Raw genomic sequence first — 25,110 nt, forward strand, 5'->3', positions numbered from 1 at the left:
CAATGGTAGCAAAGGAGGAGGACGTCAAAACATGGGACGTTGGGAGACTGCTGCAAGCATGACCACAATCACTCCCCAACCATAACCACGTGTTTATTATTATTATAACCGATGCCGAAGTTCCTCTAACCTTAGCAAAGTCCTCATCTTAACCAAAACCATGATCTGTCCCTAAACCTGACCAAGTTGCTTTTGTGCCTAAACCTCAACCATAGAGTTGTCACCTCATAAAACAGATTTATTTTTCAGCAGTGATGCTGTTTTGGAAGGCACAGAGAAATGTCATCCTGCAGATAAGTGCATCAGATCAGAAAACGCTTGTATTTTATGATGTATTTTGGCATTTCATTTGGAGGACTTGTTGCAGTGTGTAAAACACCCGACCTATTAAGAGATGTGGACTGCAATTCAAAGGTCTGGAACCAGGATGTCTTTTGAGAACTGGAAAGTTGTTGGTATCAGACAAATAGTTGGTAGGTCTGGGCATTTAGTGTAACTATCTCAAGCCTCTTCAAAGACGGGAAGAGAGGTCTTTCTCTTACTCATTCCTGCTGCCCAGAAGTTCCTCACAATGAGCTGTTTCAAGGAAGAAAGAGCACTGCAACAGCGAGGCTGCAGAGCAGCTAGCCGGCCGCTAAGATACTGTATGTCTGCCACTTAAGAAGGTCAGTTATAAGATAAAAGGCTTGATTCTGGAGATATCAGACTCATGGGCCTTTGTTGGTTGGAGCAAACATCATAAATACTGAGCAAACAAACAATCAAACCACCAGCAAATAACAAATGTATGTAAAAATATATGATCATGGGTTTGGCCACGATTTTTCAATACACAACTTGAATAGCGGTGACAAAGTACTCCAGTTATTTAATTTAATTTACATTAAACTGACAACAACAACAACAAAATTAACAAATTGATTTGATATAAAACTAAGAAAATTCAATTAATCCGATCTGATAAGCGTTCCACAGACCTGTGAACTCCTTTATTCATTATCCAAATGCCTAATTATATCAGTAATAATTAAAGAATAGCAGTGCCATATCTGCATAACATAAGCTTGATTACACATTAGATATATTTCACATTAGCCCTCAACAGTATCAGGGTCACAGACACACAGAAACCCTTTTTTAGCAGTCTCTTTACTTCTACTGCATTTCCTGCCGGTTAAAACATTTACAGAAAAGATTTGCTTTAGCTGGTTTTGTATTACTGAATGTTTTTTACAGCAGAACTACTGTGACTAAAAAAGCATTGTCTTTTGGTCTGTCTTGCGAGAAGCACTCTCCTCAGCTTTGAGTGTAATGCTCAGCTGGGGGTATTTGGTGTCTGTCGAAACCCTCAAACCACATGAGAAAAACGCGTAATTCACGTCCACGCAGGAAGTAAAAATGTTTATTGTGCATGGTTATCCTGGCTCGGCAGAGGCAGAGATGTGAGTGCTTTTGTATTTATGCCAAATGGAGAAGGTGCGCTGGTAATGTTCAATAATACATATAAGCCCCCTTGTTGCATTCGCATGTCAGCCAACGGTCTTGCTGTGTGCACGCTGGGGGACAACCTGATTAATTCTGCTTGGCTCGCATGGAATTACAGTTCAACCTAGCTCAACTGAAGTTGACATGGAATATCAGTTAGTGTTTAAACTGGGTCAGGTTGTACATTACATCTGCTCTCAGTTCCCTTTTCTTCTAAAGCACACCAAAGGAGATGCAGACGGGTTTTGCTGCATCAAAGTTCTGTTTAGTGTGTGTGTGTGTGTGTGTGTGTGTGTGTGTGTGTGTGTGTGTGTGTATTGCTGCCAAGGTTTCTAGTCTTCTGAGACGCAGTATATGACATGAGCATAAACAGTATTTGCTATATATAATATATTTCTCAGCTTTTCAATGGACTTATTCAGACCTTGTTATATTCATTAGATGTCCAACTCAATTTTCTCCTCCCTGTGTTCTTATACACTGAAGGGCGCCTGCCTCTCAGCTCCAGCTGCCGCCCAGGTGATGAATAAATAGTTTCTTCACTCCTGGATCTCATTTTTTACGGTTTTTGCCGTCTTTCTGGGAACATTTTACTCAACAACTTTATTGCTGGGATCTGTCGAGGCGGACAAATAAGAAAAGTCAACAAATAAATATTTTAAACCACAACACAGTGATATAAAAAAAAAGTGCCAGTCAACATCTACGGTGTGTTTGTGATGCATGAGTCTCCTCGCAGACCGCATATTGGATATGGATTCATGTCGTCTGTGAACACATGCGGTCACTCATGAACATCTGGGTGCATGTGTGCATGTTGGTATCATATGCAGATTACTGTACATGTGAAAGAGATGATTTTACAATGTATGGAATATATCACTTGGTCCATTTAGCAGCAGTTCTGGAGCTTTCCATTATATCGTGATTTTCCTCAGCAGATGGAGTTTGTTCAAATGTCCATATTTTCTGTGCATTTTAAAGACTTCTCGTCCACATCAAAGCTGAGACTCAAAAATCTTGGAAACACCATTTGAGACAACAATGTCACCACAAGGTCCATTTAGTAGCTGTTCTTAAACTTTCAGTCATATCACTTGGCCTTCTTCAGCAGATGGAGATCTCTTTCTTTTTTTCTGAGCACTTTAAGGACTCCATGTTTGAAAGCTCCAGAACAGAAGAATTCTATTAAAATGTCATTCATCGAAATAACCTTGACCTTTTTCACTCATGGCTGTTGAGTTGTTGTCCTTTGAGGTGTTTTCACCTTTCATAGATATGTCTGATTGTTGCATCCAGTAGAGTCACTGCATTGCCAAATGTCAGCCGTAAAGCGAGTGAAAAAAGTAACCAACGTGAGTGATCGCCCAATTTCTAGGAACAGAAAAAAGACTTTTCCATTATAAGTGATAATAAGTGATAAAAGTTTTCAAATTCAAATAATTATTAGGTTGAAATGTCCAGTGCAATACTCCTGGAGGGCTGCTCTTGATATACACAGTTCACACTGGTGTTATCTAAAGCACACATACATAATCTTTTCCCATTGTCATTTAATGCTGCAATCCCACCATGAAGGATGAGCTATTTAGAAAGCCTAGGAGTCACAAAGTCCCTGCTTGTTATTTTGAGCAACCTATTTTCTCCAAAGTTCCAAAGCTGAAGCATTTTGCCTATCTGTGGTTCCTGTGTGTAGGTCAGGACACTGCCGGTTTTAAGATGCCAGCTTGTACCTCGTGTACACAGAACCTGACGTCTGCCCAGTGCAGGCAGAGTCCTGCCCCTCAGGAAGTAAGACGGGTCGGAGCCAGTCTGGTGTTATCTCTATGTCCCCTGTCTCTTATCTAGCACTTCCAGCATGTTTTGCCCTGGATCTGAGCTGCTGCCCACGTGATGGTGTTTTGTTATCAGGGAAAGTCATGCTTTAGAGCCCAGAGGGAAGAAAAAGGTTCAAGATCTTTTGAAAACTTTTATTTTTAATGAGGAATATTAAATGGGGGTGTATGGTGGAAGGTGCTGCCCACCATGACTTCATCCATTTAAAAAACACATTCTCCACAACCGCTCCATGCACCGATACTTCCTCCTAACCCCACCCCTCCTCTCTGGACCTGGAGCCATGTGAAGAACTGATTTCAGTGTGCGATTGGACTCATTTCATCACTTCCTGCACTGGACATATTTCATGGACTTTATTAGATGTCTTATATTGGATTTGCTACATTAGTATTAGACCTATTGTAATTCTTTTGTTGGATTATAATCCAATTTTCTTTTTTTGATCATTTGATTTGCATAACGTGCATAAGGTGGGTGAGGTTTTTTAGCTGCAGCTTGTTCTCTGGAGGAATCCATGCTTTGGCCGGGCGCAGCCGTCATCTGAGTCCCGTTTGCTTTTTGTTAGGATGTTTCTGTTCGCAGTCGTCACTTGAAATTGATTTTCTGCATGTTTTTTCATCGCCCTCATGTTCAAAGTAATTTCCACACCGCTGCTGTTGTGGTAACATTACGTTGCACCATGTGTCATCTAATGCTGTTATTCGGCCATTTTAATATTTTCTGTTTACTTGAACGGCCCCACACTGATGCAACTGCATATTACTCCAGTGATGAAACAAATCCATGTCATAACCATTTTAAGTTTTAAGTCTACTTGAGTAAAAATGCTGATTCTTCGCTGTCGGGCAGTCAGAAGTTCCCTGAGAAGATGAATCCAGTAGACCCCCCTCCTTCATAACGAGTAACCCACCCCTGTCCTCCAGACACCCCTGTCCTCCAGACTTCAGGCTTCTCATTACCAGTGTATCTTAATTAGGATTTTTGGGTGATTGGCTTCCACTAATGAGAAGGAACTGGGTAAATTAATTTCAACCGAATGGTGCTGTGATCCGCTGCCATTTTCTTTCACATGCTTCTCCAGTGTGCAGTTATTAAGGGACGAGTCATGCAGCACAAACTGAAGCCTTTTACAGGAGGGTTGATTGCCTAACTGTTTACTTCCATGACATTCATACCACTTCTCATTTCAATAATTCAATTGTTAACTATTTAACCATGTAATAGAATTATGTTTCACAATGTGCGCAGCATCCTAAACACCTGTTTTCTCAGGCTTTCTACCTAAACTCTTTGCTTGAGGGGAGATTAAAGTAACAGTTGTTATTTATGTACTCTCCTACATTATTCATCATAATATATACCATGAGACAGAAACGGAAGAAAATCCAGTCTGCGTTCTTCCTCAGCTGGAGGTAGAGAAATTTGATCATGTCAGCTTTGTTTTTGCTGAGATGGAAATTATATTATCGGGAGGGAAAGGATTTGAGCTTTGGAGGATATTTATTCTCAAGAATAAATAAAAGTAGGTTCCGTCTTTTAGATCTGAATCAAACAGAGTTACTCAACTCTATCTTTTTTTATAAATCCCCTTCTCCTTTTCTATGCGATTGTTGGACTTACGCTGGACATCTGCAGCGTTTCACTGTGGATGTCAGATATTTGCTGATGTATTTGACTTGGTTGCTATTTTAACACTGGCAGCTTTGCGTGTATTATCATTTGCATTGTCTGCAATGCCTCACATTTCAAAATGTCTCGCTAAATGTGTGTGTGTGTGCTTGGAATGATCTTCTGCAGTATACTTGCATACAGTCCTCACTCAGCTCTTATTAAAGACCTTCCACATTTCTGCACACTCTTTGCCCTTTGCATCTCTCTCTGAATGTCCTTTTGCACATAATCCTCAGGCACTTTCATGATAGCTGTGCAATACTACAGGGTAACACGTAATAGAAAACTTTGGCCCTCATTTATCAAGTGAGTAAAACCACTTTAATCTTGAAAGAAGTGTGTCCTTTATTAAAGTACTAATTTGAACTTCTCACTTCTAAAATGCAAAAAGGAGTCACATGGAGAGAAACTTGAGGGACTGAAGGAGAGAGAGAGAGAGAGAGAGAGAGAGAGAGAGAGAGATGAACAGGACTGAATGGTTCAAGATTTCATTGATTTGCCAGAGAAGCATTTAATTTCATTTTTTTTTCCAACATTGCGTTTTTGAGAGTGATTGATCTATGTGTTTGCTTTCTGTAAATATTAATAAACACTGACAGCTCTCAGATCTCCATAGCTGACACAGGGCTGTAAATTCAATAGCTCATATGAACAAAAACTGATATATAGGACTGGACAGAAGGCACAGCTTATGGTGCTTAAACATTTTTCATGTGTGTCAGCACCTCAGCCATCAATAATAACTGTGGCTGAAGATATTCTCTCGTTGTCTTTTTTTTATATTTCTTTTATTTAGTTTTTTTGTCCCCAGCGTTCATTTATACTTTGTGCTGACTGATGCATACCCTTATATACTCTTTAAGGGTGTTGACAGTAGACAGTATATAAAGATGGACGACGCGTCTCCACTTCAGAAATGAAGCCAAACTCTGCCGGATACGGCCGCAGCCATCTTGCGCTGGTGACGTCATTTGGAGCCAGAGTCTGTGCAGTGGTGACCGACAAGCGAGGCAGCGGTATCGAGGACCCGCCCACACCACAGTCAATCACTGCTGTCAATCATGACGTCTCACCCTGTTTTTATAGCATCAAATAACTAATTAAAACCAAACGTACCACTGTGATGAGAACTACCTGAAATGACAGAAACCATCTTTGGGAAAAATGTATTTGACGTGTACTTTTTAGTTTTGGCCCATGTCCCATCCACTAACATGAAGTGGGTGGGGCTTATGGCCTATACTGCAGCCAGCCACCAGGGGGCGATCGAGATGTTTTGGCTTCACTTTTGGGGAGCTGTCACGTTGTCCATCTTTACATTCAGCCTATGGTGTTGACAGGATTGACAGGGGAGGTGTATGGCTTTGTGAGTTTAGGCGTAGCCTCCTTCCACTTTGATGGTGCAGACACAAAAAGACACTTGGTTATTTCTTTCAATCTAGAGACGAACTTTGTCCCACCAAATGGATAACTGCATGGATTGTATTTGATAGCTCAATGAAATCACTACAGAGAGTGGACTCTGAAAGCTTATTCCTTAAGTGTTTTTTTTTCTCTCTCTGCCCACAGAAGATGCTGCACTAATGAGCACCCATCCGCCTTTAGATGAGTGAGGCACAACAAAGAAACCTGAACATCAACGGCCCACAGTAAAAGTAAGGCTCCATAGCTGCTACCTGATGCACTCCACAGCTGTCTGTGAAGTTGTCATTATATACCATTACCATTATATATTTGTACTCCAAGTCCCCATCAGCCAGGATCCTCCAAGTGCTCTGATCAGTGCTTTTCTGTGTGATTAAGGGAACAAAAGACAACCAGTGGCGTATGGTAGCACTCCCACATTCAGCTCTGACACCACATTCAGCTGTGTGTGTTCCTGCCAAGGTCCCTTTGCTTTGTGATGTAAGGCAGACAGGAGTCAGGTGACTTGATGCCGTCTTCTTTCTACTCTCTACTTATAAGAGCATCATTCCAGTTCATACAGTGCTGGTAAATATCACAGCATGAAATAAACACTTTTATGCCCGTGGTTTGTTTTGCCACGAAACCTCATAGTGATGTTGTTTTCACACATGTGCCACACACTGTACATGAACTACTGTCACTATGAGGCCTCTTCTAAATCTAAAGCTAAGAAAGAGTCAGCTGTTTTATGTTACTGTGCAGATAAATATTGAATTTCAAATAAACAATGAATAAAAACTATACAACGTATGCTAATTGATTAAATGTATTTCCTTTGATCTCCTTTTTCATTTTCCTATCTTACTCGCTTGAAATATTCAATATCTTTGCGGCCTAAAGACGAGTTTAGAGATGTCTCTTGAGCTTAAACGGCGTCATCACTGCTTCACCAGCTTTTCCCCGCAGATGAGGCATTGCGGTGATTGAAAACTAGCTTCCCCTGTTCACCTAAAGTCACGAGCAGCTTTCACTCGTCGGCTCATGTTTGGTACTTGCTAATCATTCAGTGTCGACCTGGATTAAACATAATATCTTAAGAGTAGAAGCTAATGTGACTAAACACTAAACATGTAAACAATAATAAATAATCTTCAACTGCAAACCTTCTCTTGATTGTGGAACGGAGTGATTATGCAAAATGATCGCGGTCAGCTCAAATAATCACGATCATGTAATGATTGCTGTGCGCCTGGAAAACTTGTACGTCAAACAATGCATTGTGTTACTATGACAACCGGCAACCATGAGCTGTTGTCACCAGTTAAAGCTGCGGCATAACTGCATATTTAGTTTTTAATAGGGTGGTTACAGCGTTTATTGCTAATTTCTTTCATATTATATATGTCTGAAAATGTTATATTATAACGTAGTTCATGAATATGTAACCTTTCTTTTCTGATGATTTCTGGTGAAATGTCAATTCAAAATGTACAGTAAAAAAATTGTTTAAAAAAAATACCAAACGTTGTGGCACCATTGGCCTGTCCATAATGCACCAACTTTGGGAACCACTGCCCTAAAAGCTATAATATACAATATACAATAGTAATGTTAAATTGTATCCAGCTTGCTTGTGCAGATGCAAGTGTGCAAGCAAAATATTATGTTGTGTCACTTCAAATGCTGCATCTTCGTTTAACTTTCATATTCTGGCCGTGTCTTCTCTAAAGATCAATGATTAGACGAGTAAATAAGTGATGAAAAGGAAAACATTGCAGACCTTTTTACAGCCAAGCTTCCTTACTCTTACCCGGTTCATAGAGTTCATGTTTCCGTCAGGTTAGGAGTCCAAACGACATCGTGCTGCGTGTCTTCTTCAATGTGAGGCTTTATTTCAGAGGCCCGGTGAGGACAGAGGGATACAGAGGCAGAGAAAAGGAGACCTGCATGCCATGAAGTTAAAGCTTTGATGTTTTCTTGCATTGAGAATGGCACTGTGGTAGAAAATGTGATCAAAGGTTTTTTTTTTTTAAATATTTTTTGAGGGGAGGGGGGTTTGGCTAGACTTCACATGAGTGGTGTGCCTCTGTATCAACACCTTGCTTACCATTTAAAAGAGGACACTTTGTATGGTGGCAGGAGGTCTTTTATCATGTAAGTCCCAGCTGAGCTTCTGTGGACCTTTTGGCTTGTATCGAGTGGCTTGTCTGCATCTTATGTACTCCTTGTATATTTGAAGTGTCAGAGGGAGTAAACATGACCTGAAGTCTTTCTATATATATATATATATATATATATATGTACATAGTTTTATAATAGAGCTTGCCAGGCTCTCCAGTGTAGTCGGCTCATGTAAAACAGTCGCTGACAGTAAAATATGGCCTTGTAGAAATGACTTTGGCCAGATTTTACGTCGGAGCTTGGGAATGCCTTATCATGCAGGAACAGGAGAGTAGATTGGAAGTAAATTATTGAGGTAGATTTGGGCCATAAATGGGCCATTGAAATCCTTCTTTAAGATTTATGAGAGTGTCACACCAGTTAAAGCAGCATTTTTATTCCCCATGAAACGTTTCCGCAGTCCTCAGGCAATTGTAAATGTAATGGGTACCTGCTATTGTGTATTGTACTACACAGTATTGCTTTCTGTCTTACTGATACTAAGATTTTCTTCTTTTTTTCCATTACAAATGACCTTGTTTACAACTTGAAACCTAGTTTATTTGAAGAGTCGTGGAGAGGCACAAAGGGTGTATTCTAGAGAGTTTAAAGAAGGAAATAAGTTAGAAATAAGTGTTGGTTTGGAGAAGGCAGTGGGGATACGTGTTGCTGTCTGGGATGCAGCGTAAGCATCTATTCATCGTGGCTTTATATGATGGCCCCGGACAGATCTGTACAATCTTTATCCAAACACTTCCAAAGCTTCCATGCCCCTGCAGATATGCTGTGTTCGGTCAGCGGTTTCCCCTCTCCCCAGAAATTCAGATAGTTCAGTCAAGAGCCAGACTTCTCCATCCGAGCTTCATCTACAAGAACTACTCTGACACTAATCATGAGTCTTGTACTGAAGTCAGTGATGCACTATTTTATAAAATGGCATTCTTTCATGTTAACTGCTGACATGAAAGTTAAGAACATTGTTGGTTGTTGCTGAAGTTGCAAGTTTCATATTTGCTTCAGTTTTTCAGGGTAGAATCTTCAATATTTGACCAGGCTAAGACTGATATGTTAGCATTTTGTAATTAAACCATTCAGATAATCAGTTACTCCTATACTACCTGCTCAGTCGTGGCAGTAATATTTGTAAAAGGGATGATTCACTTTTTGGAATTGTGCTTAATTGCTTTGAGAGGAGTGAGATGAGAAGATCAATATCAATCTCATGTCTGTTTAAGTACAGAGCTGGAGTCAGTATGTGGTTAGCTTACCATAGCATGACGACTGGAACCGGGAGGGGGGAGGGGGGGCACCTAACTTTGCTCTGTCCAAAGTTCAGAAATACACCCACTAACGCCTCTCAAGCTGACTCATTTACACAACCCATACATAAACAGAAATGTAAATGTACAGTTTGTGTTTTTTAGGGGGAATTCAATCCAGTCCGCCCAATACTTTTGTCAGATACATCAATGAGGAAAGGTTTTGGTCCCTGCACAGGCACAACGGTACCAAACCTGGCAACATCGGTGTGACGACAAGACTCCACTGTGCCCAGCTGTTGTTCAACAACAAATAGTTCAGTTTTAGGCTTTGCAAATATAATGCAGCTATCATGACATGTGCAATAGGACTGAGTTTAGCATCTTGGTAGATTCATTGTTAAAAATGAAAGGGAATAACTCATTCATCCACATGTAATTGCCAAGTAAAATTAAGGTGTGGCATTACAGTTGATAATCTGTTTATTAGGCTGGGGATGCTCTGAAAGTGGAAACCACACCACGTGCTTGCAGTAATTGTAATGGGATTTCTCTTTTTGAAGCCTTTCTAAGTTGTGCTCCTCTTTTTCTCAATAGCTTTTTTTTCTTGATTTAGGTACTTATCTTAATTAGGTTTTGGTGGCAGATTGTCTGGATTCTTGGGGGACATTTTTCTTTTTTCATAATTCGAGCATCGTGAGGCCATTTCAGCCTGTGAATGTGATTAGAAGCATGACAAATCAACTTCACTCATTACGTATATGTGTGTTTTTCATTCTGAAAATCAGTTTTGGGAAAAGGATTCTTCAGCCTGTAGTTACTTTTCTTCATCAAGTTATGGAGATGTAGCTGTGTCACAGATTGAATCCCTAATGACCACTATCAAGAAGAACTACAGCGAGTCATGATTTCAGTTTGCAGCTCAGAGTGTCGTACACTTTAGTGGCCACGTACGCTCAAAGGAGAAGCTCCCATAGCTTCACTCTCTGGTCCAACTAGGTCTATTTTTAGCACAACTTTCAGCACAGTTCATTGGGGTTATTTACCTCACAAGTATGTAAAATAAAAGAATATACTAAATGGAAATGCTTGCTACGGGGGACTTTCCCTTGGCTAATGGGTGCAAGGTTGCACCACTTTTGCCCACTCTCCTAACACCGTGAAAAGATGCCAAATCTGGCACTCGTCTGTGTTTTGTCAAAGCTGGATTAAATGAGATTTACTCCAACACTTGGCCTATATGGCTGTTCCAAAACTGACTACTAGCTGGTGCTATTTCATAAGCACCCTACACAAAGAGCCTGTGGTGCAATGCATGCTCGTAATAACTACCATAGAAATGACTAAGTACTTGAAAACAAGTGAGTCTACCGTCAGTTCTTACATAGATATCCCAAAGGGGTAAACATGTCAGAGTCAGAAACACATTTCATACACACCATTCAAAAGCTATTCTTACCCCTCCTGATCCCTCCCATCTGGAAAACCATCTGAAGGATACACTAAAGTGCTGCTGTCTTTGAAATGTTTCAGGCCTTGCATCACATATCCTGAAGAGATCTATCAGTTACTGGGGAATATCGGGGGGGAGCTGCATTCACACACATTTGAGGCAAAAGTGGCATATTGCCAGAGATCTGTGTCTAAACTGACTTACCACCTACTGTATCTGCAAGCAACGTCCATAAATGTCATAATGTTTTGACTTTTGCAAACTTAATCTCACGCGGAGCAGGTTGTATCAAAGCTCAGTGTACAGCTGAACCACTGCTAACTGCTAATTTGGTTTCACTAAAGTTGTGTTCACTGCTCCCTGTTCCCTCTCTCCATAACCTTCCATCCTCAAGAAGCACATCAACAATGTTTTCATTGTGATACTGCATAACAGGAACATTGAATGATAATACTAGTCATTTAATGTAATAAGCCAGATGTTCTGCTGTGCCCCCTGAGTACAGCTCAGATAGACACTCCTGGGTCTCGCCCGTGGATGATTCAGGTAGAGAAAGCAGCGATCCAATAAAGAGATTTTTCAATTCATTAACCTCGCAACAGCTCGTAGGATGGAGTATGGTCGCATTGTATCATATCTCGCACAGAAAAGCGTAAATGATTGAGGGCCAAATCATTTTCCATGACTTCTGCTGCTCCCCACTCATAAAATTTCATATAAAGCTTCTGAATATAGTATTTACTTCCCGTTGAACTTTGATTCAAAGGAATTTGAAAATGCACTGAGGATGGAGTCCTATGTGTAAGCGTGAGTCTACGCTGTGTCTGCGTCTGCATGCACTATATATACACATACTGTGAGACAAAATGTGGACCTTGGCTGTTCGTCTTGAGTCACCACTGGTCTGATTTTGACAAAACCTGGAGGGATGAAGCATCGTTGTATCACCGTTTTAAAAGATAAGCTAATCATCTTAAAAGGAGAAGGTCAACACTCGTAACAATTTCAGTTCTCTGTTGGCCTTCAGTATATTACGCTGACTGTCATTAAAGGCATACAATGCAGGATTTGACGGTTGCGGTTCACTTCCACATTGTTGGAGTAGTGAAGCTTCTCAGACCCAGAACAATGGTCTGAGACGACACCTGTTATTACAGTTATTGTATAAATGTCCAAAGTACAGGTTTGCTTTTCACACCATGATGATAGGTTTCTGATCTGTGAATTACTGAAGCAAATCTACTTTACACACACATTTTGGTCAAGTCAAAAAGAATATTTTCCTCCCATTCACATTCCTTTGTTACTCAAAATACAGATGTGTCTAGTGCAAATACCTCGGAAACAATATGTGTCACTCTCATTTTAACTGGTAGCCATCAGTTTGCTGAAATGCTGATATGTCCACTGTTGCCTGCAGATTTTTTCAGTTGTAGCTAATTCATGTTAATTCTGTCAGTTGGCCAAACTACAAAATGAAACTCTTTGCGAAATGCACTCAGACCCTGTGGGTATCATACATACGTGGCCAAAGAAGATTTCTCGGAGAAGGAAACATCACAAAGCATTGGTATTTGAAAAGTTAGAGAATATGTTCAGAGTAGATTTGTTAGCCTCTAAGCTCATCCTGATGTTTGACTCGTGCTGTCACATTGCTGCCTTATAGCTCCATATGAACAGACGGACTCAGCCGGCAAGCACAAACTGCAGAGGCCATGAACCATCTGATACGCCTCCAAGTTTTTCTTCTATTCACTTGAAATGTGGGAGGATTTGAAGAAAAGATGTGAATTCAGAAGACCTCAATGTATCTGGTGGATTAGAATTCAAGGAAAAACACTGCATTGAGGATCTCTGCGACTACAAAAACATGCTTGTATTCCTACTTGTAGGACGAGTGCCAAGTGAAACCTGGACACTGCTGTAATGTTTCCCAAGGCTGTGATAAACTTAGTGAGAGAAAGGAAGAACATAACCGTTTGTTTTTGTTGTAACTGAACACTGAAATAGTGCAACTGCATTTCTGGTAGGAATATCATGTCTATAGAGTAGAGCAGCAGTAATATGGGATCCATGATGTGAGATCTGTTGAGCTACAACTAACAGACACGGTGGTTCACAGCAATTTGACAGGTTAACACATGTTAACAAAGAGCCATAGACATGAAGAGCTGTAAGCATTAGAGTGGTATTATTAGTGGTATTAACGCATCAGGGATTCAAATGGCTGTGTCTTCTCTGAAACCCCAAATATATAAAGGCGTGAGTGTACATTTGGTCTCAGAAAATAACAGAAATATGATAGTGGATGCTGACGTCCTGAGACATAAAAAAATATCAGGAAGATTCACTGAAATAACACAAGAGTGGATAATGTACAGGATAATGAATGAACATTTATAGCTGCATTAATTGTTGTTGTTTTTTGCCACTTGGGGGTCAGTGTAGAAAGCTAAAAACACAACATTGCACCTTATTATCACCTCTATACAGTTGTTATGGCGACCGTGTTCACCAGCTAGTGGCTGACTTTGTCTGCCTGCTGTTTGGTGCTGAGCAGGTGGTGTATGGCGGGTCTATCAGAGCTTGTAGGCTGAAAACAGCTGCCTGCTGTGGCTCGAAACAAGGTTGATGAGAATTGAGTTTACGGGAGCAAAATGAACTGCACCGAATACATTTACTAGCTCAAGTTTTGAGATATTCCGATCGATGGTTAAAAGGCAGGTAAATCTGTTTCAGGTGTCACACCTCTGTTACTGATGATACAGAATAGATCAGCTCAGAACCAAAGTGAGTACCTGCACTTCTCACTTCACTTCAGTTCTCAGATTCAGTGCCCTTGGGATCTATTGTGCCTGATGTCACTGTGGAATTAGTCTTTTCCAGATTCATGCTGCAGATAAGACTAAAGGTAAATTACGAAACAGTTGAACGAAAACCAAAAAAAAGTGAAAAAGTTTTCATATCAGTATCATATAGTAGCATGGCAGCAGGCATAACATGACCTTTTGAGCTATCAGTGGCGAGGGGAACATTAGCAGTAGACACTTCCCTGCTTTCACCTTGTACTTCATGATATTGCAGGGCTTGTCTCTTTTAATTAGCTTCCCGGTGTAGATTCAGCAAAAAAGTTCAGTTCATGACCTATTGAGTTTTCCTGTTGTACAGTTTGCAGACAGATTGATTTCAGTGTGATGTGTTCCTTTTTTTAAAAGAATGTTTATGCACGTTGTGGTTTGTCATTGCCTACCAACAACTAACTGCTTAAGACAGAGTTTACTATCGGCTGAGAGCACATACTGTAGGGGTGTCAGTGTTAGTCTATAGACTGCTCCTCAGCTGTGGTGGTTGCCAGATGTGCACACCTCACGAGACATCATGTGACTTCTTGACATTGTTTGCCTGTCTGCCTATTTATTAGTTTATGAACAGATCCAGTCAGGCTGTTGCTTCCTGCTTTTTGTTGAGGCCCCCCTTTGTGTCCTGCACAGTTGGCGTGAAATGGACAAACACATTGGAAAATGCCGAAATAGAATTGGAAAGAAATTAGTTTTAGGAATGATTAGTTGATCAAATGATCCGTCAATCAACCAAAAAATTAATGAGCAACTATTTCGATAATTGATTAATCAAGTCTGAAGTAATAGTCATGGGTATTCATAGCAATGCCTTACTATGCAACTATTGGACGGATTGACTTAGAATTTGGACAGATGTTCATGTTCCCCTCTAGCGCCACCATCAGGTCACATTTTGAATAATACCTTGTTTAATGAGCGAATACCTGCAAAACCAATGTGATTCCCATCAGCCTCAGCTGTACTTTGTGATTAGTGCCAATTAGAAACTGTTATGCTATCACACTAAATTAAGGCCATGGTAAAAATTACACCTATTAAACATAAGTGCATTAACATTGTCCTTGTGGGCGTGTTAGCATGTTGACATTAGCGGCCTCACAGAGCCCATGGGGCTAACAATCTTGTTTGCTCTTATCTTCAGTACACTACTCTGTGTTTATGTTGCATGCGATTGGCAGTTACTTACAAATCCTGCCGTGTCCAGGGATTACAGCGCTTTTTTGACGCTGACTTTTTACAAAGATATACAGCCTGTGTTGACATTGATTCATGTACGAGGACAGTGCTTGTGAAGCTCTCAAATCTGTTTTCATACACTTAAGCTCAAACTAAAACAAATAATCATTTTAAGAACTGCAGGTTTTATGCTTTTGGCCAATTTGATTTTATTTAAACTCATTTCCTGCCAGCTATATTGAGCTTTAAATTGAGCTTCAAGGGCATGTTGGATATGAATCATTTCAACTCAACATTTGCTTGTGTTAATGAAGTTGAGATTGTTCAGTGGACAGTAGTAGTGGGTGGAAATGATTGCTTTCACACTTAGCTATAGTCGTCATAATTTTTGGTGCAGGCAACATTCACTAGCCACGCCAACACAAAATACATGGCCGGTATCACACATTGCTACTTTGCATTACTGCTTAGATGAAACACAAATCATGTGGAGGCTGCACATCTCAATGAAAATCCGCTGAGATGCTTCTCATTGAGATGCACATTCCCGCTTCTCCACCCACTCCCCACTCCCACAAACACAGACATCCCAGGCGAGGAGGGAAATAATTGGACTCTGAACTTGTGAAAGTCTGTAAACCATAAGGACTGTAAACATTAGCGCTGAAACAGTTGGTGACGAGATGAAGATGCTTTAAATCTTCTGTTATACATTGTTTACTATATTGTCCAACTGGATGTTTCACCTTGTGCATTTTCCTACTGAACAAGAAATGCCTAGTTACTAAACTGAACAGAGGACTCACTGATATTGTTTTCAACTGTTGACCTAGATGCATTTGAGTTTTGTCTGCCGTGCTTCTTTGCTGCTGAATGATATGCATTGCTGTGTAATCATATCTTTGACACTCTTCATGCACCACCTTCAGGCAGCCATACATTTAGACACTGTTTATACACAATTGAAAAAGAAAAGTGTTCCGGATATCATCAATTATAGCTTCAATTTTTCCACTTTGTCTTTTTTTTTTTTTTTTTTACCCTGTTTTCTCTGTGTCTGCGTAGCATAAAGGGCCCCACTTTCCAGGAAAGTGTCTGGGCCGGCCACTTCCCTTACCCCACCACAGCTGTTCATACAAGACGCAAACATGAAATGATACAGGGCCGCGCAAAGAAAAACCCTAGAAAAATAAAGTGTGAACAGCGCAGCCTCAAATCCTGAGACCCTCCCTGTTTTAAATGCTCTCTCAGGCAGAAATCAAAGGTCTGCTGGCCAGCAAAAACACACCGCCACCCACGGCCCTGACCAAGCTGAATCTCTAACCAGACACCATTTAAAAGAACACCAAATGCCTCCCATTGATTTGGATGACCTTTGTAAATTGGCTGTTTTTGTCTTTCCCAAACATAGTTTCTCCGAAGAGTTGCTACATGCCACATATACAACATTTCACGGCGGCTCTTTGAAGCCAATGTGCAAAACACACAACACACTCTGCACTTATGCATTCACATCAGGGCTAATACAGACATGAAGTCTTCTGGGTCCAAAGTACGCTCATTATATGTGGATGAATGTCTCCATTGTTGTGAAAGCAGCTAAAGCCCAATATTTAAAATTCCACTTTAGCCCTTGACCACAGACAGCTGTGCATCTCCCACATTTTTTATGGAGACATGTGACCCATCTGTATATTAGAGTTTATATTAACTTCCCTTCCATCCACCTTTACCTCGAATGTGTTCTTCTGTATTGTCATACACTCTTTTCTAAAATTCTTTTTGATTCTTCAAAAACTAGTCAGATGCCTGTCTTTAAGTAGTTGTACTTTCTTTGAGACAATCAAAATGCTGTGAAGGATGCAGCGTCAGACAGACAGTTTCCTGATTAGACCCCCAGGGCGACATCATTTGCGGGAGGTTTTAGTAAAAACTCTTTGCCGTGCTCTCAATAACCAGAGTAATTGAGCTGCACTTTCAGGTGTTAGTCAGATGCAACATTGAGCTTTTTGTGATCCCCCTGCCCCCTGCTCCTCACTCTGAGAGTGTCCCAGACAGTTCATCTCTATGTGATAAAAAGGACAATCGAGTGTCAGATTTTAAAGTGGATGAAGTAACACAATTTCAGCTCCTGAGATACACACTTTTGGGTCTTAAATGTTTCTGGAGTGCGGTGTAAAAGGAAAGGGTATTATTAAGTTGACATAATCTCACAGCCAGGCTTTTAGGGTTTAGTGTCGGAGAGGTGTTGTGACTTTTACTACTTAATGTTTGGCCATACTGCTGTTTTGATTGATGCCAAAGTGTTGACCTAAGGCTGTTGCCAGTGAACACAGTGTGATGATGAATCACATACTGCAGCAGAAGGGTAAGACTGCAACCTCTTGCATGTTGGCTTTTATAGGTCATCTCAGCGAAACAGTTCCCGTCGAAAGGGGTCTCTTTTTTGCACATGCAAAACTCCAAAAGAATCCTTTTTGGACAAACTGTGGGCGGAGGAAGTTGGGTTTGAATGTCAAGTATCATGTGTCTAGGCAAAAGCTTCTTGTTGAGTTTGCAAACCCCATCATCTCTCCTTACTGCAGTCCTTAGTGTACCACCATCTGGCCCACAGCTGAAAACTATTAAGATCTGCTGGAACTTCCTCTTCACTATTCCTCCCCAGTTTGAAGGCAAGTAAGTAGCTTTTATCTCAGCTCTGTTGTTTGCATGTTTCTCCCCATAGATCTTTTCTTTTTTTTTTCTTCTTCTCCCTGTAAAGGGTAGCTGCGATGCTTTTCCTTGATAAAGTATGTCAGCGTGCTGCATTTGATCCACAGGAGTTGAAGTGCCAGGCTGCGAGAGAGCAAGCCTGGCTTTTAGATTAGACACCAAGACACCCCGGTTGAGTCAACTGAGGAATTCTGGGACTAAATTCGTAAACAGATTGTAGTTGCGACGTCTTATGTGCTGCGCTTAGCCAGCAAGATTCCAGAGCCGGGGTGAGAGCAAAGTGAAGCAAACAAAGGATCTTTGTTGATTTTCTTTTCTGAGGCATTGTGTTGGGACCACAGTGCATGCTCTGCTTCTATTCCATGTTAAAAGCCTGCTGCCTTTTTGGTGCATATGGGTCAGATTAGTGACTGGCTGAAAGGCATTTATAAATGCGACTTTAACTTTGGTTTCTTCCTTTCTTTCTTTTTTTAAAATGAGCCTTTTTAAACATTACCTTTTTTAAAACATCTGTATTTGGATTCATTTTCATCTTTAGATTGTTATTTGGGCTTGAGAGAGGACTCCACAGGGTCAAAGTAGGTTGCGCTCATTTCCAGAAAGAGTCTTTCCCAAGCCAAATTCCAAATGTTTGAGTCACTGAAGGTGAATTGTTAGAGTCTGGACATGCTTTTTGCTGTGCGTTTGGAGGATAATAGTCTAAGTAAGTGAAATGCTGACTCATGTTTTCCACTGTGTGACCAAAAGTTCAGTAACACAATTCAGACTACGTGTTGTGTGTGTGTGTGTGTGTGTGTGTGTAAGGGGTTATATACCTGAATGTTATGTGCAAAAGTGTTTTTTCAGACAGTGTGTTCTTAGTGTAACTGTAACTAACCATTTAATTGTGGTTTGTATGCTCATTTTCTTTTGTTACTAGGGTTAATAATGTTGGATATGGAGCATAAATGTGATGGTCAGTCAGTATATTGTTAGCCAGGTATGGATGTGTGCTTTAGATGTGTGTGTTCTTGCATGTGTGCTCGTATACACACACTCTCCTCTGGTGAAGAATTGAGCAGACCTAACCACTGCAGCTGGTAAACATTGCAGGGAGACTGAGGGAAGTTTGCAGCTCAATGTTAAGTCTGTGTGTGTGTGTGTGTGTGTGTGTGTGTGTGTGTGTGTGTGTGTCCTGGGGTCGGCAGTTCTCCCAAGGGGGTGCTGCTGAATCACCCGACAGGAAGCTATTAAAACAGGCCGAACACTGCGGCTGTCAATCAAAATGAGTGACATCACAGTCAGGTGTCAGGCGAGGCATTACACCACAGCATGTCACCAACAAACAGAGGGGCAGCCAGGCTGCGACCGTTCTGCAGTGGTTGACAAAATGAGACCAGGCTTTGCTTTAAGAGCTTGAAGCTCTTATTGGTGACTTTTAGAGATGTCCTAGACCAATCCACATGATTGGGACTGAGGCCAATTAAGCCATTTTTTAATGATTTAGCATCTGATATAAAAAGCCTGATCAATTTCCGATCCATTGTTTGTTGTCACCCATTTGACTCTGAGAATGTCAGCTGTCAAACAGGCTCCACTGTCCTGTTTGAAACCACTCCAGGTGGAATTTATTTGAATTTTTAAAGGTCTATTTTAGCTACATTTCTCAGGTGTACCACACCTCCTGAGTGCTGCGTCTGGTTAAAAATATGTTTTTAATGTTCATGATGGAAATGAAGAGAGGCAGTCCAAATCCCCTCCATTCTCCCTGCCACAAAAGATCCTCACTGACGCTTTATTTTATGAAAAAAAAATTATGACACTATCCAAAATACCAGAAACCATTAAAGGGACACTGTATTTTCTTCATGCAGTGCACTTTTGCTGCAAACACACATCTAGCTTGCTTTGAAGATGAAGGCAACAGCGCACTCAAATCCAAAAGGCTGGTTCTCTGAAATGCTAAGGCTAAGCACCAAGGCCACCACTGCCAAGGTCTTGGCAGCCCAGATACTGCAGAGGAGTTTGGTGCTGAGATCTGCAGAATCCTCCCTCCCTGCCTTCTGTGAAATGTAAACAATTGTAGTGTCCTTACCCATCTGCCCGTGCAGTGTTTCCAGCAGCAGCATGTTAGACCTGTAAATAAGGAACACAAGTTGTCTTTTTCAGCTGCAAAGATATTCTGTTTTGGCAGACTGAGGAATGTCCCAGTCCCCACCCTGAAGCTTGTTCCATTTAACATTTCTCCAGCCCTTTCCAGGGCCTCTGTTGCAGTAAAATATCCCCTTACTGTGAGAACCCACATACATTGTATTTGTATCTGCAAACTACATTTCCTCTCTATTATATGCCGTCTATCATTATGTACAGTCTACAGCTAAGGGCTTTTCATTTTTCCGTTTAAGGAGACAGTTTCTTTTCATAGCAGAACCCGTTTAAATGAAAATTCAGAAATAATTGGCGCTTCGTCATAGAGGTGTCTTTTTTTTTTTTAAGGATGGTTTGTTTGTTTGTTTGTCACCAGCTCCTCTGAGCAGCAGAACAGATACTGGACTCACTAGCATAACTCCATCTTGTTGCAGTGGCACCTTTAGTGCTATTCAAACAAAGCTAATGTCCCATTAGCCTCCCATGTTACGCTGATCGATTTGTTTTCACATACTTCACTTTTTATCTTGTTTCTCAGCCCCAAGGCCTGACATAAAAGCTTTTCTGAATGGTATCTTTTATGTCACACTCATAATTGGTGTTTGTACCATCATGCAAGGCACTTCACAGCATAAACCACCTCAGAGTTTGGTGAGAGAGTGTAGAAAGCTCTCTATTTGGGTCTGTTTGGCTGTTTGGATCAGGTCTCATTATCCTTAGGTGTGTTTGAAGCAGGTCTGACTGGCCTTGGGGTCCCTTTTGGATCAGGCCTCTCTCTCTCTCTTTTTTTAATGAATTCATGCACATAAAGTTTGGGTATGTTTTCTGCAGTTATATTTCAGATCAGGTCCAACATTGTGGACCCATGAAGACCTCGAATCCATGCCTTTGTGGTATGCATAATTACAGTAATCTCTCACTCTACAACTTACAGCCTGATGTACTCGAACGGTTCTCAGTTTCACATCATTTTGTGAGGAATTAATCTTTAACCGACACCAATTGAAGGCTGGTATACTGTTAAAAAGTTATGTTTTAAATGAAAAGGAATATTCACTTAGTCTTTTGCCATTTTTTTTGTGTCTAACCAGATCCAATGGATCACAAAGGATGTCCATTTAGAGAGCTATCATAGTCTTCAAACCTTGTTTCTAAAGTTGTAGCACTGTGTCGTAGGAGTGTTGGCAGCTTTGGTTCCAAGGCATGAGCAGGATTTACCATTCACCACGAGCGTGTACTGGGTCAGGCTTCCCTTGATAGATGGAAAATGCCAAATATGGAAAAATTCAATTCATTTTCTAAATTGCTTGGGCTCAAGATAATTTGTTTGCAAAGGCAAGGACTGTAATGGTTGTTATGCGGCAGGCCTTGCATATGTTCCCACAGTAAGAGAGAAGGGGATATTGATTGTGGAGCAGGCTGACAGCTACCTAGTCCTGGACAGTTTGTCCTTGCAGTCCTCTAGATTGCTGAGCTCTCATGGGGGAATTGATGCAAATGTCTGAAAGCGGTCAAAGCAAAGTGTCCGATTTTAGACACGCTGGACGTTTTGCATTTGTAAAATAAATAGCCTTTTTCTGTAATATGGCGCAGTGTCAACGCACTGTTCCAGTTTCCAGGCTGCACTGCTTCGACTACAGGAAGTTACAGGAAGAAGACCACAGCCCATGTTTATCTCTTACTTTATCCAGACTATGTCAGTACCAGTAAAATAATGATGTATATTAATGATGATTTTATTACTGACAGAAATCTGTGGATGGTTACTACCACTGAAGATCGTTAGTCGTCTCTCGTGATGACTGAACTTCATGGGTGTAGTTTCAGGTTCTGTGTCCCGTGGATGTGTGTGTAGCTGAATGTGTATCGGCGAAGCAGCTGAACACGTAGCGCTTTGACAGAAAAATATGCCCTAGTTCTGTTGGAGAGATTAGAAAATAATGCCACTGACTGCAGCAGGGGATTATAGTAAACAATGTTACATTTTACTGTGCAGCACTGGTGCCTCCTTTGATAGAAATCACCATTCTTAGACATGTTCTGCGTGTACAGTAAGGACAGTGAGTCCCTTATTATCAACTTCACCACATTAGATGATGAGTATGATGTGGCCCAGTGGTGAGCACCTGTAATGCAGACTGGACCTTCATTTGAGCACATTCTGACAGCTGAACGTTGCCTCACTCTCACAGGGTGGGGATGTTTTTAGACTTAATGCCTTTTAGTGAAGGCTTGAAGTCAAAGCCATTTTTAACTCACTTCTCCCTGCTGCTTTCCCAGGTGGAATATTGGCACATACTCTGGAGACCTCGGAGACGCACATTTTCCACTATGAACCGCGCCTTCAACAGGAAAAAAGGTGAGCAGAAATAACACATGCCCATTTACCCAAGCCTGTTTTAGCTACAGCGGTGCCACAGGCTGTACAGACCGACAGAGGAGCACTCTTCTCAGACCTTTTCATTAGTTAAAACACATCAATGATATGAAGTCATCGTATCACTCAGGCTGCTCTTTGCTGGACCTTTTTTCCACTTTTCCAATAGTGTGTTCTGTCACCTAAGCGTTAGTGGGACGCTGCACACTTTAACCTCCTAAGACCTGGCACCTGACATCACATTTTGGGTTATACCATAATACTTAATTCTGCTTATATGGAAATTCAAAATTGTCCCCATATGCAGAACCACATCATGTCAACAGATGATGCTTAATTTTTATACTTATCAGGTCCCAATAAGCCCAAATAGCAAAGAGAAATTAAGATAGAGCTTGGGTTTTAGGAGGTTAAAGGAGCACTCCACCAATTAAACAGACGAGTTAAAGTGGAAACAGTTATATAATGTCTTATATCTGCCTCTGCTGCTTCAGTTTTGATTATTTGAATCTGTGAGCCAACCTTATGGAAGTCACTGGAGTGCCCCTTTAAGATATTTCAAGCATGTTTGTTCAAAAACCTCAAAAAATAAGTTAAATTGAATTTCTGTACATGCCACAGCAGACAGATGAAGGAGCCTAAAGATCTTTATTTGGATGAAGCCCTCACTCAGTGCTGGTTTTCTCGTATCTTCATTAAGATTTGTTAGTTTGTTTTGGAAAGGAACATATCAGACATTAGAAATGCATTCACTGTGCCAAAACAGTTTTATGAATGGGCCATGTCTGAACCCGAGGACTGGAATAGTCTTTAGCCCCATACACTTCATTCATTTGGCAGGACTATAAAGTCTTCACACTTGAAAGCTCCAAATGAAAAACAAAAGCAAAACAAAAAAAATCTGCGTGATGTTTATTTTCATTATTTTGGCTCATGAAGTGATTACATATTTTAGATAAAAATCATCTACTGTGCAACTTCAAAGGCCGTTTGACCGACACTGGTTGCATTAAAACAGCCCAAGCATAAAAAGATTCATTTCCATAAAACTATTGAAGGACAACAGTGAAATTAAACAGGCAGCAGTCAGAACAGCATACACATCCTGCCATGCACTTGCGTAAGTGTTGAGGTGGTTGTGCAACACTACAGGGTCTTGAGGTGACCCTGTCCAAATGCAGAGGATGGGATATGTGCGGCTGCAGTTTGCAAAACAGCTTGATGTGTTTACCACCATCTGTCCCACTCCCTCTGGTGTGAATCAACAGACCTGGAGAAGCCTTGGACAGCGTTGGGGAAAGTGTTGGGGCCCAGGTGGTGCGCCGGGCCTTAATGATATTTGGGTGTTATAATTCACTTTTTCCCATTAGGTCCTCTATTTTAGGAGCAAAAGATGGTGATCAGGGAGGGCAGATATTCCCTCACCTCACATTACATTTTCATTTGAATGCATGAAATGGAAACACAGCCCCTAACTGGGGCTTTTATTTCTGTGAACTTTAGCTGATACTCTTTACATTTGCACGTGCCTGTGTGCCTACATTGTGAGGACATGTTGGAAAAAGTAAATTATAGCTGAAACCATCTTAAAGTTGTCTTTGGCAGCAGACCGATAAAGAGGGCCCCTGCAAAAAGGAAAGACAGGCAGCTGACAGTTTCTTCAACAAATGGGCTAGCATGCGCTGTCCATTTCTTTGTAACTGTGAGGAGCTGCAAACGGCGCATCGACTCCAACATCTGCCATAAAAGCGTGTTAAAGCCTTTTCACTCAGGACAACAGTTTCCCGACCTCCACCGTGCACCGTTGCATCTAAACGCCAACAGACGCCTGACCCTTGTGTTTCTCTCTACATTTGATATCTGCAACACTTGTTACAGTCGGTCTGCGGCAAACAGTGCCGAAAGGTCCACAACAGATAGTAAAATAAAGGCTGCCAACTCCCAGAAATAGAAAACGTTCTTATTGGAGAGCTTTAACCATGATATACAAAGTATCTGGAACCATTCATGTGCATGCTCGATGGACCTCAGTATTCCAAGTTTCATGTTTCCTGAAGTCTTTAATGCCAAAAGTCTGAAAGACGGCCTTTCTATGAGGCTTGCATGAGCCGGTATCTTGAACTGTTCTTATTGAGAACCCGATGATGAGGAAGATAAGAAGATGCATAGAGCACTGGCTCCTCTGGGTTGGACTTTGAACCATGTTAGAGTAGCTTTGGAATAGCCTGGTTGATTGTTTCTTGTCTCATTATGCCATGATTTGGACTTTTTCAGTTCCTTCCCAGATTTGACTTTAGGTGTGGATGAAACGTCCCCATCAATCGGAAATATCATCTGATGTGCAACATTTCATTTGCAGCTGACAAACTCCCACGTGGGTTGAACAAAGGTTGACTTGCCAGTGATTTGACATTCGAGTAAATGATTCAGTCTCTGCTGAACTCTTAATAGGTCTAATGGAGGATATTTGCCTTGTGTTGTTGATGCTGTTAACATTGCTTCCTTCAATTTTTTGTTGATTTATTTATTTATGTTACAGGATAGTAACTCATTATTTTCTTTCACTTCTTAATTGGTAATAGT

General features: G+C 41.0%; 1 protein-coding gene across 2 annotated transcripts in view; it reads left to right on the forward strand.

Moving 5' to 3' along the window:
- gulp1a (GULP PTB domain containing engulfment adaptor 1a) overlaps positions 1-25,110 on the forward strand; it is a 65,875-nt gene that overhangs the window by 17,900 nt on the left and 22,865 nt on the right. For both annotated transcript variants that reach the window (XM_070914565.1, XM_070914566.1), the window contains exons 2-3: positions 6,565-6,650; positions 22,431-22,509. In XM_070914565.1, the coding sequence (XP_070770666.1) occupies positions 22,482-22,509 (28 nt within the window). In that variant the 5' untranslated portion in view covers positions 6,565-6,650; positions 22,431-22,481. The remainder of the gene's footprint in view (positions 1-6,564; positions 6,651-22,430; positions 22,510-25,110) is intronic.

Source organism: Enoplosus armatus, chromosome 11 (assembly GCF_043641665.1).
Source record: "Enoplosus armatus isolate fEnoArm2 chromosome 11, fEnoArm2.hap1, whole genome shotgun sequence".
In the NCBI taxonomy this organism is placed as follows: Eukaryota; Metazoa; Chordata; class Actinopteri; order Centrarchiformes; family Enoplosidae; genus Enoplosus; species Enoplosus armatus.